Source organism: Cynara cardunculus (genome assembly GCF_001531365.2).
Source record: "Cynara cardunculus var. scolymus isolate 2C chromosome LG 10, CcrdV1, whole genome shotgun sequence".
In the NCBI taxonomy this organism is placed as follows: Eukaryota; Viridiplantae; Streptophyta; class Magnoliopsida; order Asterales; family Asteraceae; genus Cynara; species Cynara cardunculus.
The window spans coordinates 22,534,879-22,552,120 of record NC_037537.1 but is presented as its reverse complement, the minus strand read 5'-3'; the positions used below and the strand labels follow the sequence as shown (position 1 = coordinate 22,552,120).

The following is a 17,242-nucleotide window of genomic DNA, read 5'->3' as shown; positions in this document are numbered from 1 at the left end:
TTTGATTGTGTTTATTTGCAGTTAGTTACACGAATTTAGATATGGGATGAAATCGGATAGGGATGAACGGGTTTAAGAGTTTTTAAGAGTTTAAGAGTTTTAGTCAAATGCTTTATAATATAGTATAGATAACCTGGATGAAGTAAAGACTCTCGATTGTTTTTAACCCACTCGAAAATATGCAAAAGAACTCAAAATCGAACCCTCTAAACTAAAATATGAGACATAAGGCTATTTGATAGATGACTTAAAAACGAGATCATAAACATAAATATCAAAAAGTTTGGTTGAGTAACTTACCTCCAATCGATGGTAAACCAAAATTTCAAGTTGGAATTTTAAGCATCGATTTCTTCCTCAAAAGTCAATGAAATTACGAGTGACCTGCACTTAAATAATCCTGGTCGATGCTCTCCAGTTACATGGAAAAAGATTTGACTTATTAGTTGAAAAAATCGAATCAATCAGACGCCTCTAACAACTACCATCAAAAGATCTCTTAATCAAAATCTGATTTGAAACAAATCTATCCTTTTGGCTAAACATGTCCTCCAAGTTTTTTAAATATAACATTCGACCCCTAAACTTTCTAACAAATACATTAGCCTCCTGCTCTCATTTAGTAACTTATCACTTTAATTAAATGACAGATTTGACCCCTTTAAACACCTTTCTTCACATTTTTAGTCCAATAAAATATTTTTTTTTCCATTTCCCTTTTCTTTTCCCATTTATTTATTTACCCTATTTTAAGGTGTCACAATTATGATTATTACATAAAAAGTAAAAAAAAAACAAAACGATGTCGCTAGTATTTAAATATTGTTAAAAATTCTTGATCATATTCTTTCCTACGGATTTTTTCCTTATTATTCTTTTGTCAAATACAAATTAATACGTAAAACAAAAAGCACAGATCACAACTATAAAAACAAAAACCACTGTCAATCTAGTTTGAGTCTAATAAGGTTTTCTAACAAAAATTCGATTTTAACTCAAATTTTAGGTTATAATGAGATATTCAAAAAGAGCATCGAACACGAACTAAATACCGTTTTTTCAAACCAAACCCAAATACAGGTATCGTCTTAAAACAATATTTAAAACCCGTCATATTTGTTTCAACCATCTATTTTCATATCAAAACGAAACCATATCTATAACTCTTCGTATAATCAAAATATATCAATCTCGTAAAAACTACGGAAAGTCGTAATCGACGATTCTGATCGGCATATATTTATAATTAATTTCATTGTAAAATAATCATTTAAAATTTCATACAAATTATTTTGCAGCCAGAAATAAAAAAACAAATCGCCACAAAAAAAAATCAAATTCTTGTTCTTGAGAGTTTTGAGAAAAAAAAATGGCGATGAAAAAACAGTTGCCACCTTTTTTCTTGCGATGAATGCAGCCAATTTTAATTTTCCATATTTCGTAATTGAAATTACGATAATCTTCTACCAATTTCATGAATCTCATTTGTGCCCATATATACAAGCAGATTATATATGATGATCGATTTCGAGATAATTGCATTTGCAGGGAAGCAACAAGAAGTAGAGGGATTATGTCAATGGCGCCGAAGAAGAAGAACGAGGCTTCCGATCAAAATAAACCCGATGCTGGTCTCGTCTTCCAAAACGCTGCCAATGAAGTTACTAAACTCTATCATCAAGCTATGAATATCCAACAGATTGCTTTTGATGCTGGTCGAAAACATTCCCTGGTGAGAATCGATAAACCCTAACTTCAATTTTCAAAAAATTTCAATTTTCCCCAATAGAACTTTGTTGATTGCATCGATTCATTCTCTATTGTTTACTTCAAGTTCGTTGGATTCGAATCGTTTAATTGGTTAATCGTTTCATTTGAGGATGATTAGAGGCTCGCATGCATAGATTTTGAAGTTTAGGGCCCATTGATTTGACGATTGTGTGCTTGATGAATTCGATTTGGGAGATCGTTATGAGTTCAATCTGCTGATATTACAGCCATGATTAATCGTTTCTTCTTGAAAACTTAATTCACTACTTTTCAAACACGATTATGATCAGACTTTGTTACAATTTTTAGCATAATTTCTTTCAATTTGAATGATTAATATGTTAAATGTGTGATCTTGCAGATGAAAGCATTCGAGTGGGTTTCTTCGCAGATTCGGGATGGAAAATCGGTTTCTTCAGCAGATGTTATGGCCTATTTGCAGGTTCTTGTTTTTTTGATCATGAATTGTGTTTTTCTTGTAATCGTGGGTTTCTGGGTCAACTTACGAATGCTGAATAATCCCCGGGCGACCATGAATGGTTTGAATTGAAGTCATTGCAGGTGAACCTCCATGGCCACAAGAAAGGAGAAATGAGATTTCCACTGCATCCGCAACTTATAAATTGTGATTTTATGACAAGTTGTCATTGTTTTCTTTAACATTTTTTTTGCAGAATGAGCTTACTGATTCTAATTTGCCAACCAATTCTCGTCTACAATTGGAAACGTCGGCTCAAAGAAGCGGATCAAACCACAGCCACGCGTCCCGTGACGCTCAGATTGAGGCGGATACGGGTTCTTCTCGCTTGGCTGCTTCGACTGGAAACCAAGAACCAGGTGAGAATGTGGCTTGTTCTCGCGATCAGGATATGGATGTCGATGCTTAGCGTCGAAAATCTTGTTTATTTTCTTTGGTATTTAACAGAATGATTTGTGGGGTTTTGTTGGGCATTTTTGAATGAACAATTTTATGATTACATGTTTGATGGTGTTGGAGTGTCAAAGGGAAGAATAAGGTTGGTAAATCTGAAATTTTTAAAAAAAAATTATATTTTAGATGTTTTAAGATTAATTATATTATTTAATTATAATTAAATATATTTTTTAACAATCTTTTATATAATATTAATTTTATCTTCTTTATCCTTTAGATTAAATAAAAAATAGTTAAATTATTTTGGAGATTTCATTGAAAATGCTTTAATGTACTCATTTATTTGTTAACTCAATATATGGTGTTAATTTTGTGAACCAATCCTAGCTTTTAATCTTTGTAATCTATGGATAAAATTCATCGTGTCATTTTGTAACCAATTAAAAAAATGATGCTTAATAAACATAGGTGAACAGTCATGAATAAGGGGTAGTTTAGCAAAAAAAAGTAGGGAGATTTCTTTTAGCATTAATTACTTTTATGGTAATTACTCCATCGTTTTGAAACCAACATCAAGCTTTAATTATTTCTTCATTTATTAATATGTAATGTGTAAATTATGAATGGTGTGAATTGATGAACAGTTTTTATATATGAGTAGCTTATGAACAGTGTTCACCAATGAAAATATATGAAAATGTTCATTGGTGAACACATACCTGAATGTGTACGAATGTATGACTGGTGAATAGTGTTCACCAATGAACAAGTTGGCAATGTGAATGGTGTTCATTGTTAAACATGGAATGCACGCTCATTCATGTTGACTGCTATTATGTTCATATTGATCATCTATATTATACGACAAACTAGACACAACAAACTTGTTCGATTAAGAATGTTGACTGTTGAAGTGTTATTAGTAAATAATATTTAAGTATTTAAAAAATCTTGTGGTTACAGCAGAAAATAGTGGTGTTTAGAATGTTTAAGTAAAACAAGTATACCCAATAATTAAGTAAGGGGTTGTTTGGCGGTTGCTGAATGATTTGGTGCAGAATGGTTAAGTGGTTAGAATGGTTAAGAGGGCCAGAATGGTTAAGTGCTGAGTGAAATAATGTTGTTTGGTAACTGTTCTCTGAATGACAACAAATTACCATTTTAACCCTCGAGACAAAGGAGTTCCAATCTAATCAAATTAAGGTTATCCAATTCACAAAAGAGTCCATACAACATAAAAGCACAGAATTGGTATTGGACTACTACAGACCAGCCCCTTTAACCTAGCCAAGAATCGAAATCTGTAGCAAACAGGTGTGCATTTATCCTTCAATTTTACAAACACTGTTTCAGAAATGCATTTGTTGTTGTCCAATTTTACTTTTTTGCTAAATCCAAACATGAAATACTTTACACAATGGCATGGTAACAAGGGTTTCTACAAGATAGCAACCAAGAAGTGAACAGAACCAAGATAGCAACATGAAGCGAAGGGAAGCGATGAAATACCTGAAACAGATAGAGGGAAGCAGTAGGGGCGGCGACCGGAAGACGACCACCTGGAAGACGGCGACCGGAGGAGCTGCTGGAAGACAGCGACCGGAAGACGACCAACCAAGAGCTGACCGGAAGAGCGATGATCGGGGGGGGGGGGGGGAGACGGCGAATGGAAGACCGACGATCGGGGGGGATGCGATGTGAAGAACGGCTGGTGAGAGGGCAGGGTTGGAAAAATGAACATCTGAATGGTTTAGTGAAGCCCTGGACACAAAATGGTTAAGAGGTTAATCTAACCATTAAAAGGCTTATTTTTTTTTTACCAAACAGCCCTTACCTCTTACCGATTAAGAGGTTGGCTCTTAATGTCACCATTAAGAGCCAAACAAACAACCCCTAAAACATGTGTTTACATTGTATTCACAAATATTTAAGTAAAACGTGTATTCACATGTGATTATACACACATGAAACCACTTCCGATTGTGTACTATGTCCAAATTTGGCATCCTCACTGTGTTTGTCCTATACATTATCACATGTATATAATCAAATACAAGATATATGGAAAAAATTAACGGATGAAAAAAATAGCAATGTGGATGCTAGATTAAATAGCTAAAATTTTCGAATTTTTTGGTATAATTTATTTTGTTCAAATGTTTTTCAACTTTAAAATATTTTAATTGCAAAAGAATGAAGTAATTATGCTTTATTTTTTATAATAATATATTATTACTTGTAAACTATAAAATGCTATTTAGAGAGTTGCTTAGATAATTTTTAAAATCAAAATTATATTAATAAGTATCACATATGATATTTGATCAAAATAATTATATAGAAATTAAGAGACTGTTTGACAGTTACTAAATGATTTAGTGTATAATGATTAAGTGATCAGAATGATTAATAGGCTGTTATGATGTAATGCAAAATGAAATTTGGAAGCTTAATGATTAAGGGAGGCCCAAGATATAAAATTATTCAGAGAGTTTTAGAATTATTTAGAGACAGACTTTTTTTTGTCAAACAAGATTCAGCTCTTAGCGATTCAGAGACTGTCTCTTAATAAAACTATTAGGAGGTAAACAAACCGCCGTTAAATATAGATACAATAAAACAATAGAAAAAATAATGAAAAAAGTAATCATGGATTGGGTGTAGTCCAAAAATAAATAAATAAATCTAATATAACAAGATTTTTAAGGAAATCAAATATCTGATTACATAATCCTTAACCATGATGCTGTTATTAGCTTAAATTTCACAAATTATTCATCTTAAATTTCACAAATTATTCATCTGACATTCCTAAATTGCATGTGATTTTTTCTTAAAAGACAATTTTTTATAAAAAAATAATAATTAAAAGTTAAATAGCGCCTTAAAAACTCATGTCATTTTTTAATGGGCAAATTGCATGAAAAAGTAACGTACTTTAACTTGATTTTTATTTTGGGTGACGTATTTTCAGAACTTTCATTTTGGTATCTAAGATGTAAAGTTTTAAATATTTAAGTATCCGGGTAACCGGTTGAAGCATTATCCGAATGCTACAGTAAATAATACTGAGTTGTTGTGATAACCGGTTATTCGGTTATAAAGTTCGGGGGGGTCTTGAACTATGGTGGTAAGTTAAAGGGGGTTGACTTGGTTATGTGTTTAATTCCTCTTAAAAATCCCACCGTCACTTATGGTTTATAATTGTTTTATGAGATATTATGTATATCTCATAGGGATTGTTAAAAAAGGAAAGAAAGAAAATTTTCTGTGTTCTCTTATGTTCGAGTGAAAACATAAACCAAAAGAGGAAGCAAGTAGAAGTTGAGTTCTGTGAATCTTTGTTCTGGATAGTTACTGTGATTTTCATCATCTCATCTTCATTTCTTTGTGATTAATAAGGTGAGTTGTTTTACAAACTTTCTTTATTTGGTATTGAAATTTAGAATCGAATGGTTCTTTATGTGAGGATGACATAAACCTGTTTTGATACTTTAATTAGCATAATTTGTCGGATTTTGATATGTTTATATCATGTGTTTGGAATAAGGATGACATATCAATAAGATGTGTATTTTGGTTATAAGGTTGGCATATCAATGGGAGGTGTATTTTGGTTATAAGGGTGACATATCAAGTAGATGTGTATAATACGATAAGAGTGATATATCAAGGAGTGGTGTATAGTAGGATAAGAGTGACATAATCAGTGGAATATAAAATCTGGGTTTTTGATCAAACTGTTAATTGTTGTCGCATCCTTATGATGCGATGACTTGGAGTTGGAGTTATCGCATCCTATTGATGCGATAAATAGTTGTTTTCGCATCCTTGTGATGCGAGGAGTTATGTTTGTCGCACCAGTATGATGCGACAAGTTGGTTTATCGCATCCATGTGATGCAATGAGATGAGATCCTCGCACCAGTGTGTTGCGAGGAAATGGAGTTGTCTCACCTATGTGATACAAGAAATTTATATTTTCATCTATATGATGCGATGAGTTTTGTCAGAATATGTTAAATGAGCTATTTGATGCAATAATTGGATTATGTCTCATCATTTTGATTCGACAAAAAAGGTTTGTTACTAACATAAATAAAATGTGTTTTGGTGATTATTCACCTTATAATTGCAAACAAAAAGGAAAGTCTCACTAGACCTTGAGGTCTAACCCTCATTTTGGTGTTTTTGAAAATGTGCATTACAGGTAGGCCACAACCAAAGGAAAAGAAAAAAAGGGAAACTGTGAAGAGTTATATTTGTTTGCATGGAACGATGTGTTATCTTCAATTTTTGGAATGCATGTTATGTATACAAGTTATGTATAGTAATTTTGTGGAAAAATTTGGTAGCTACTTTGTAATGTAGCACCTGTAAATAGTGGGACCAGTTGTGTAAATTATATTTCTTGATATATGAAAATATATGTTTATATGCAAATGTGATTCTGGGGTGTTACAAGTTGGATACCACATCGGCATAGTAACCGATCAATGCTTAAACCGATTACCCGGATACTTAAATGTTTAAAATTTTATATCTTGGGTACCAAAATGGAAGTTATGAAATTACGTCACCCGAAATAAGAATCAAGTTAAAATACGTTATTTTTTCATGCAATTTATCCTTCCATAATTACATGGACTTTTTCTTAAAAGACAATTTTTTATAAAAAAAAATAATAATTAAAAGTCAAATAACGCCTTAAAATATTGCAAGATTTATCATGACGCACGGTGTTTTATTGAGAACATGTTTTCTTCTATATGCCCTATGGCGTAGCAGGTAAAGAGATGGACATTCTTACAGAATGAATAAATGTTTTGATATTCGACTACAAATGCCATCCACCCGTCCCTAAGAGACGTGATTTACTTTTCTCATGATCCACCATGAGACCTGTACCGTTTTACTACGATTAGACCCCCACCGTGAGAGATGTGATTTATTTTTCCATGATGGTCGTGAAACTTGTACGATTAGACCCAAACACACTGCAATTTTCGTCAATGAAAACCACATCGTGCATATAAAATATAAAATACACAATCAAGCGAGTCGAAAGCTTTCAAAATCGTAAACTAACACCCTGAATTCAATTTCGAATATTATTCGAAAAACCTAATAGTTTTATCGTTTTACAGAAATCACGACAAATAAAAGAAATCCCAAGCGTGTGCTCGAAGCGAGCACATCGACTTACATAGGTCCGCCCTACATACACGACTTCGCCAAATTATCCACATTTGCACAATAATAAAAACCTCGACCGCTACTTCCGGTTGAACAACGAACCAACACGACGGACCGCCAAACCCTTCCGATGTCAAGAACTCGCCCAGACCATAATTCGGCAAAACGAGCAACTTAATCCTGACTTACCGGCTAATGGAAGCTTTCAAAATCTTTATTTCTACTCATAATTCAAATGCGAAACACAGAGTCGTCCACGGACTCGTGGGATTCCTCTGGCAAAACCTTTGTTACGGTTAGAACTTAACTATACGAACACCTCCAAAAACAAACGATCGTCTTATAGCAACTAGAAACGGAATCTTGAACCTGCAAAGAAAACTGTACGAGATTCAACTTCCATACGTTTATACCACTTTTTGTTATTTGTTATTCGTTTCATAGGTCCCGTGAATGAAATAAAATACATAACGACGTCTTCGTTTCTTGTCACGACGTACAAACGGGTCCCCTGAAATGAAAATGTTAAATGATCAAAATAAACGGAACTGTAAATAAATATTTGACGGTCTTACCACACCATGCTTATTTTTTTAGGCCGTTACTCGACAAAACCTTTTTGCCGTACGGGCTCGTGCGTAGCGCGGGAACGTGGGGTTTTATTGCCTCGACCAGTGCCTCACGTAGAGCTCCCTGGATGAGACAAGTAAATATATATACGTATATATGTGTATGCATACACGTAAAATATCGTGTACTTGTTTTTTCATTGCAATAGAACATCGTTCTCGCGAAAATTCAAAAAAAAGGCTACAATTTGTAAGAATAAGCAATTTTGTACTGAAAGTGTACCGAAAGTGCGAAAGGATTTGTAAACAGCAACCCCCGAGTGGGCACACTCTGTCTCGCCCCAAGAGCATCGAGAGGCAAATCACGCGCTAGGTGGCTGATTTAAGAGCCTTGGGCCCACAAGGAGTCCACTCCCCGAAGGAATTATAACCCTACACTGCAAGTATATCACTTCGGAACTAACTGTGTTACGTCTCAAGGGAATTGTTCATTATTGTAAACTAAAATGTCGTTTTGGAACGATGGTTTGTTGCAACAAAAAGCCGAGTACGTATTGAAAAACATATGGACCTTTGAAGAACGAAGTGCTGCTTGGATAACGTAGTTTCCGTAAGGATCCTGCATGATTTGATCTAAACGGGGATTATTCATCAGCTCGTTTATGATACAAATACGACGCTCTTCTCGTGCGTATTTTAGGCATTTTTCAACGACGTTACTGCTGTATTTTTGCATCGCAAGGTCACCGCAGTTACCCTCCAGTTGATCAAGAATGGCAGCGGTTGCCCATGGAACTTGAAGCTCGAAAACATATTGTACAACATAATTCCTGAAAATGTATAAATAAATACAGCACGAAATTGGAATCACTAACAAAAGAAGGGTAATCGAGGGTACCCGTATGGATCTTGTGAAAGGATTAGCGCGTTTGAAGTGATCTCACGAACCAGACGCCTTCTTGGTTCTCCATCTGAATGACTCAGACATTTCTGAAGCACACAACAACCGTGCCGGTCTGTTGCCAGTTCTATGCATTTCACAGTCGCAGCTTCAAAAATAAACTGTAACGTTTTGAAGTAAATAATATTTATATACGGCAAATACTCACGCACACTTCTCAACTTCGGTGATGTTTGAACCCCCGACCTCCGGGAAATATGGGTTATACCGGTAACTCAGATCCCGATGGACCAATTACCCTTTGGTAATAAACTGTAACATAGATATACACGAATGTTCTATTATATATATCTACATATATAGAGGGAGGTTCAAACGAGAACATGGTCAAAATTAGAGCACACGAGAATGCTTGTATCACATGTGATTCTAGATTATAAATCACATGTGATTCTAGACTAAAATCGCATGTGATTATGGGCTTAAAAATCACATGTGATTCAGGTTGGGTCATCGCAAGAGCATGAGTGTGCATGCTTGGCCCAGTGAGCTAAGAGCTTTGACCGAACCTAAATCACATATGATTTTTAGTCCAAAATCACATGTGACACAGGAATTCTCATGCCTCTTATTTTGACTTTGTTCTCGTTTGAATCTGTACATATTTATACATAGGGTTGGGTTACGGTGAGAAGCGTAAGAAAGGATCTCCACCTTTATACCAATCATAATTGAATGTCAACACTAATGAGGTGCAACAAGATGCTCCGGAATCAATTCTCTTCTAAAGCGTAATTCATGGATAGGAATGAGATTAAAAGTGATCAAGAGTTCAAATTTCTGCTTACGCTTCTCATCATAACTTCCTTTGTTACACGGTCTTTTGCCTATATACATATACACATATATGTTTGTGTGTGGATATAAAGATTCATTGTTTGTTACCTCATTGAATTCGGGTTTTAGGTACTGCAGGAACCGTTGTGCGACATGATTGCCATTCATGTTCTTCATCAAGACAATGATCCCGGGCTTCAGTGCGGAAACAACCATCGAACATTGCTCACGAGTTTTGAGAGTTTCAACGACCTTCTGAACAGCACGAGTCCTGCATACAAGAAAACAGATCGTTTGTCGACATGATAATCACAAAATGACTACAACAAAATAGGTCTTTTACTACCCCCAGGTGTCCTAATAAGTAGTTTACTGACCATGAGATGTGCGTACTATCTAAAGATGTTACAATAAGCTCTTATAGACCAAGTTAGGCAATCTAATAAGACAAAGAAAATATAACGTCCTATTAACCTTTTAATAAGATACTTTTGCAAAATGTCTTACATTAGGTTGCCCAACTTTGTCGATAGAACTTGTTAGGTCAGACTAACTCCATAACAACTTATTGTAACGTCTTTAGATACTTATTCACGAGGGCAACGAAAGCATACCCGTGCATATCACACGAAATCCTAACAAGATCTCCAGGCTTTCTAGTGATAACACGAAGGATCTGCATATGTTGGTGCTTATCGCACACTTCAAGCAGCTTCTGAACAAGATAGTTTCCGAAAGGGTCAGTCATGAGCTCGACAACGTGCAATATGACATCCCGAAAAATGTTCTCGAGATCTTCACGTGTCCCTTCAGCGAACTTCTTCTGCAATAAACGACATCCCTGTTGATCTTTCGCCATGATGTACACTCTCTCCCCAAAGTCATCCGCAGATTTCTGCAAAGGCTGTTGCTTCACGTTCACGCCACTTGAAACCGGGTCTTTTCGTTCAAAGCTACCGAACTTTAGAGACCCAAGAGAGTTCATCCCGTGTGACCGTGTGAGTATCTTTTCAGGAACCTTTTGGTTCGAACCATGCATACCATGGCTCATGAACTGAGTTAACGAAGGTGCAGCTTGTTGCACCGGCCTAGGCTGGCTTTCCAAGTGCGAACTCTTGCAGAACTGGTGCATTTGCATGGGATGATAGTGACGTTCGTTTTCAAGATTCCTCCAAGTTATATGGGACTCGGATTTTGGTTGCGAAGGATGGAAGTACGACTGAGCATCGAAGAACAGCTGTTGTTGATTCGGGATCATAGGAATCGCTACGAGTTCTTGACCATTGAAATCAACCCCATTGAAGGGTGTGGAAGAACTAACCAAAGATGGGGTTGGAGATAGCAGAATCGGCCTATCTTTGATGCTCAAATCTTGAAAAACAGATTCTAATGATTGATCGTTCAGAAGATTCCCTTCGATAAACTGAACCCTTCTCACAGACAGTTTTTCGTCACTGAAGGTATCAAGAAACGTACCATTTTCAGGAGTTGCATAGAGGTTTTTCGGGTTCTTGGAAGATCCAAAGACTCCAAATTCTTCGGTGTTTGGGGTCACAGTAGCTCGAGGTATCTCGCCAAGAAGCTTATCAAATTCATCGAATTCCAGTTCATGAACTCTCTCCGGCATTTTACACCAAATGTTGGTAGCTCTGGTAAACGATAAAGATGATCAAAGAACACAGTTTTTCAAATACGTAAGAGAGAAAGACACAGTCTTACCCAGTAAGTGAAAATGACCCCTTACCCAGGTAAGTGCATATCCGATAAATTGTTGCATTCAATACGTTTTATGTATCAAGGTAAATTATAATGTTGACTCTTATAAATAAGCACTTGTAACAAGCACTTATACGAGTGATGCAATTACTGTCATAAGAACCTGGGGAACATTAACTGCAGACCTATTACTTGTTAAATACAAAATCTATCTATTACTTTTTTGTTCACATATATCTAATTTAAGACTTACTTTTTATTCAATGTATGATTTAACATGATTTTTGATATAAACAGGTATACATACAACAAAGCCCATTTGTTTTTCTTGTTTTTCCATTCTCAGTGTTTCATCGTTACATCAAACAAATAGATTCATCTATCATTTCTTAACCTCGTAAGAAAACAAAAACCAAACTAAACAAATCCAATATATCTGATTCGAAAGCATAATCAGACATCCACAATCCTGACCTCTGACCCAAATTTGACACAGACCCATGAAATGACAGTATAAAACAGTACCCACAAAACGAAAAGAACCTATGAAAACCAATACAGAAACCACATTGTTTAAACGCAAACAATATAAAACAAATCAGATTGCACGTAAAATGTACAGCATTTCATATGGATCAATAATTTCATGAAACCCCAGAAAACCATAATCATGAAGAAAGAAAGAACCATCAAAAAGATCAAATCTTTTGCAAGAAATTCGATAAAGAAGAGGCAAACCCCAGAACGAGAAAACCAGAGATGAGATTGATCTGATGAAAAGAAGACATACCAGTGATGATTTGTTGAGTGAGATGGAAAAGGGGGGAAAACAGAAGAGATTGGTGGATTTGGCGGTGGTTGACGGTGGTGGATGGTGATGGGAGTGTGGTGGTAGAGGCGGCGTAATGATGGAGTAATCTAAGGCTAGGTGGTAGGAGTGAAGAGAGCAATGGGGGCCATGGAAAATGGCATCGCATATGATATGATGGGTGAATACACAAAAACAGAGCAAATGCAATCATACATGCTTACCCATCCCATGCATCTCTTCCCACTTTTTCCCCCTTTTTTATTTTGTTACAATGTTAATAATTTCATTATGCTTTTTTAAAAAATTCTTTAAATAAATGATAATGTTATATGTATCTTTTTTACGTCAAAATTAAGTCAAATCATGTATTGAAAATGTAAAAAAGTAAGTCTTGATATTGATATGTGAAGAGAAAATTGGTAGATAATGATGCAATTAACAACGGATTAGAATAAATGTACTGCTATATATTTGCTAAATGAACCCTTGCCTACTAAAATTTTCGTCTCACACACATTAACATCAAAACCTAATTCATGATTTAACCTGATTTTAACATAAAAATGGCGTATATACCATTACCGCAGTAATAGGGGGTGCTCAAAAACCCGACCAACCCAATCCAACCCAAGGCTAAATAACTCAACCCGAAGCAACCGATGTCTAATCGAGTTGTACAATTTTCAAACTGTAAGTATTGGGTTGATATTGGGTTATTGTTTGAACCCAACCCAAACCGGATGAACCCGATATCATTTTATTTCCTGGATTTAATATGATTGTTGAATTTCTATTAATATACACATTAGACAGTTATACTATCACGTACATTTTCATATATACATATTTTCAATTTATTCACATATCTATATAACTCATTCGTATATATGTTCAGTAACTGTGAACATATATATGTAAATTGAGAAAATTAATTGAATATGATATACGTAAGAACTATGGATAAGTGGTATCAAATGGTTGATAATGGAAAAGAGATTATGAGTAGAGAAATAACATATTTAAGGTTAGAAAAATATTTTAATGTACCAAAGTATCAACCCGTACAGTTTGGGTTGGATTGGGTTGCACTTTGGTTTAGGTTTGGTTGGGTTAAAGATTTTTCAAACCGTAAGCATTGAGTTAGGTTGTTCAAATGTCTTCAACCTGATCAATACAACCCATGAACACTCCTATGCAGCAGTATGTAGAGGTTCAATTAACTCATCTCTAAATAAAAAATAGAAATTTTAGAGTTGTTTTTCTTTACATAATAAAAGACCATGAAAACGCTCAAAGCATAACGTGAAGATGTGCACGCGTCTCGTGAATCACTATGTGATTTTACACATGATTTTAGTGTAAATCATATATGATTCGACTGCTTTTTTATTCTTCTATTTTGTTACTGTTCTCATATGAAGTTGACTCTATTTTGATAATATGATTAATGTTGTAATCTTCAAAATAGGAAACTTTTTGGAGTTGGAACATAATTTTTTTTGAAAATTTTGGCTTTTTACTTCTGTATTTTGGATACATCATGGAAAAACTGTTGGGGATTCTCTTAAAGCCATATTTGACAACCATAAACTAAATTATTTTTTAACCTTATTGAAATGTGTTTGAATCATCATAAGCTAATTTTCTGTAACGTAACTTCAAATAGCGTTTCAATGTGCTGCAAGGTTCGATTTTTTTTCCAAATACGCCCCTTATATTTTTTTCAATTAATTTTTGACATATTTTTGGATCAATATACGTTATCATTTAACTTATCAGCTAATAGTTGTGTTACTAACGAACAACTAGGTTACTAGTAAAAAGGTTATTGGTCCAACAATATTCGATTTACCAATATAATTCAGTATCCATAAAGGGTTCAAGTTTCACTAAAGATAAGAAATGTACGTGAGTTTAATTGTCGAACATATGTATGTATGTATATATATATATATATATATATAGAGAGAGAGAGAGAGAGAGAGAGAGAAAGAGAGATAGAGTTTACTTTGAAACCACGTTATTTGAATAAATCGTACAAACCACATTCAACCAATCATATATTTTCATTTTGTTCATTTTTTTTGTAATTATGAGAGGTTGATTAATCATTTTTATTGTGGAGGGTATTAATCATGGATGTTATCATGTTTATTATATTAATTTTAAAGAAATACATGAAACAGTTTCATTAAAATTTCATAACCATATATGAAACAACTTCATCAAAAATAGTATTTTATGAAACAATTTTATAAGATTAAACAAATTCATGAAAAAATTTCATAAGATTAAACATTGAAATCGACGGATGATGGTGGTTTGCATTTGATCACTCTTATACACCATATTCCTTAGATATATTATGCAATTAGTACCAACATGTTTACTTGAGACCCAAAAGACCATAAAATAACATTTAATCTTCATGGCAAAACCCTATGAATATACAATAAGTCGGTCTCACATGATCTCAAGTGCGTAGGTGTGTGTTTATGTGTGTGTGGTTGAGTTTCGAGGATTGGGATCACTTGAGACCAATATCTTTTCGTGAGACCCATAAGACCACTTTTTTACACTTGAAACTTCACAACAAAACGCTATGAATGTAAAAAAGAAAAGTTGAATTTTCACAGCGTTTTGTTGTAAAGTTTCAAGTGTAAAAAAGTAGTCTCACGAAAACATACTGGTTTTACATGATCTGAAATCTCAGTTTCGATCAAAAAAAAAAGTTATGATTAAAAAAAAAAAAGAAGAGATCTTATATACATTTTAATTAATTTACCAAATATAACCTTAAAAAAACTTATCTTATGAATTATCTTGTCACATGCATCCAAATCAAGTCCTTTTTTTACATGTTCTCTTTTTTCATGATTAATTAAAACATTAGAAAATATTTGTAACATTAATTAAAAATCATAAACTCTCCCAATCTTGATCTCTTAATAGTTTCAATTAGTGTAATAATGTATATATTATTTAACAAATCTAACGGGTTCATATGTTGAAAAAATACAACCAAAACAACGTATATTCATAGCTTCTAATAAAGAAATAGCTCTAGAAAAATTAAAAAAAAACACAAACTACTGAAGTTTTTTAAAAGATCAGCAAGAACCTTTCCCACAATTAAGTGTTTAAGAGATCAGCAAGACCCTAATGCTGCTGTCGATGGTCACTTCAAACCTTGACCTACTCACAGTCGACGATACCGGCACCCTCGACCTCCTACTTACTCCATCACCATTACGGGTTCCCTCATCAACATCACCCAGGCCTACCTCAGTTAATAGTAACGCCAGTAACCAACTCCTTTCTCACCGACCGACTATACGTTATGACAACGACATTAGTGGTAGGAGAAGGAAAGGTTTTTGGTGGTTGGAAAGAGATATGTGGCAATGTAAAGGGAGAACGTGGATCGTCGAACAAGGGAAATTACTAAAAACACTGCCTGACAGGCTCCTAATGAATTACATAATTTGTGGAATATAAAAGTCTTTTAACATATTTTCGTAAAAAAAATGAGAAATATTCTATGATCACTACCTACAACACCAACATGACACGTCATCTCCATCTGATCCTCTTTTATATAGATACTAGATACTATTAATTAATAAACAATAACTTATAATTTTTTAATACTACTTATTAGTGATGGTCAAAAACCGGTCTCGGGTCGGGTTAGGCCGGGCCGGGACGGGCCCAAGATTTCTCATAACCGGTCATACCCAGTCCCAGTTGAAAAAGTTGAGCCCAGTCAAGATTTCTTGTAACCGGTTATGGGCCGCCGATCCCGGTCATTAAAAATATTTTTTTATTTTTTTAATGATATATATTTTTAATACATTATAAAATTTGTAATTGTGTCACTCAAATACACTTTAAAAATACGTTTTATTATAATTAAAATTACATTGTTTTACAAAATATAACGAAAAACCGATAATTGTGAACGTTTTTTTGTTTTTTTTGCAAATCGAGAACTTGGTATGTAAATCTCTCAACCAAAACACTTATATATAGTGTTTAAAAAGTAAAAAATACAAAAAAAAGCTAAAAAAAAGGGGCTACATTTAAAAAAAATAACTACATTTTTTAAAATTGGGTCGGGACGCGACGAGCCTATAACCGGTCCCGGGCCTGCGAAACACCACAAATCCATAACCGGTCATAGATTTCGGTCATATAACCGGTCCTTATCGGTTCCGGGCCGGGCCGGTCTGTGGCCCGTCCCGATGGTCTCGAACCGGGCCGGTTTGGCCATCACTACTACTTATTAACAACAAATCGTTAATGCTCAAAATAAATAAATATATCATTCTATTACTTGATATAAATAAGATTGATTGATTTATAAAGACATATAAAAGTTAATGTTAAATAAATACGATGGTTTAAAAGTTCCTGTTAAGGTTTTTCTTAGGTTTTTATAATAACCTACACGGTAGGACATAAATTTTTGTCCAATCACAATTTCCTATTAGAACAAAGGTGTTTAAATAGAAATCTGGGTTCTTATATACTTTATGTTATTATTTTATTTATTGTTTTTATTATTTT

General features: G+C 34.3%; 1 protein-coding gene across 1 annotated transcript; it reads right to left on the bottom strand.

Annotated features, from left to right (window-relative positions):
• Positions 1 to 8,424: 8,424 nt before the first annotated feature.
• On the bottom strand, positions 8,425 to 11,773 carry LOC112518874 (pumilio homolog 12). Its single transcript, XM_025126658.1, has 5 exons — positions 10,761 to 11,773; positions 10,255 to 10,417; positions 9,307 to 9,470; positions 8,980 to 9,238; positions 8,425 to 8,532 (listed from the first exon to the last, which is right to left on the bottom strand). Exons 1-5 carry the CDS (start codon positions 11,771 to 11,773, stop codon positions 8,425 to 8,427), a joined length of 1,707 nt encoding a protein of 568 aa, XP_024982426.1.
• Between the last annotated feature and the right edge of the window lie 5,469 nt (positions 11,774 to 17,242).

What these genes read in the sequence shown, in the direction of transcription:
- LOC112518874 (XM_025126658.1), bottom strand. Translation starts at nt 11,773, where the DNA reads ATGCCGGAGAGAGTTCATGAACTGGAATTCGATGAATTTGATAAGCTT. An exon ending in ATTTCGTGTGATATGCACGG is followed by an intron (nt 10,418 to 10,760) that starts GTATGCTTTCGT and finishes TCTTGTATGCAG; the next exon opens with GACTCGTGCTGTTCAGAAGG. An exon ending in CTTTCACAAGATCCATACGG is followed by an intron (nt 9,239 to 9,306) that starts GTACCCTCGATT and finishes ATACATTTTCAG; the next exon opens with GAATTATGTTGTACAATATG.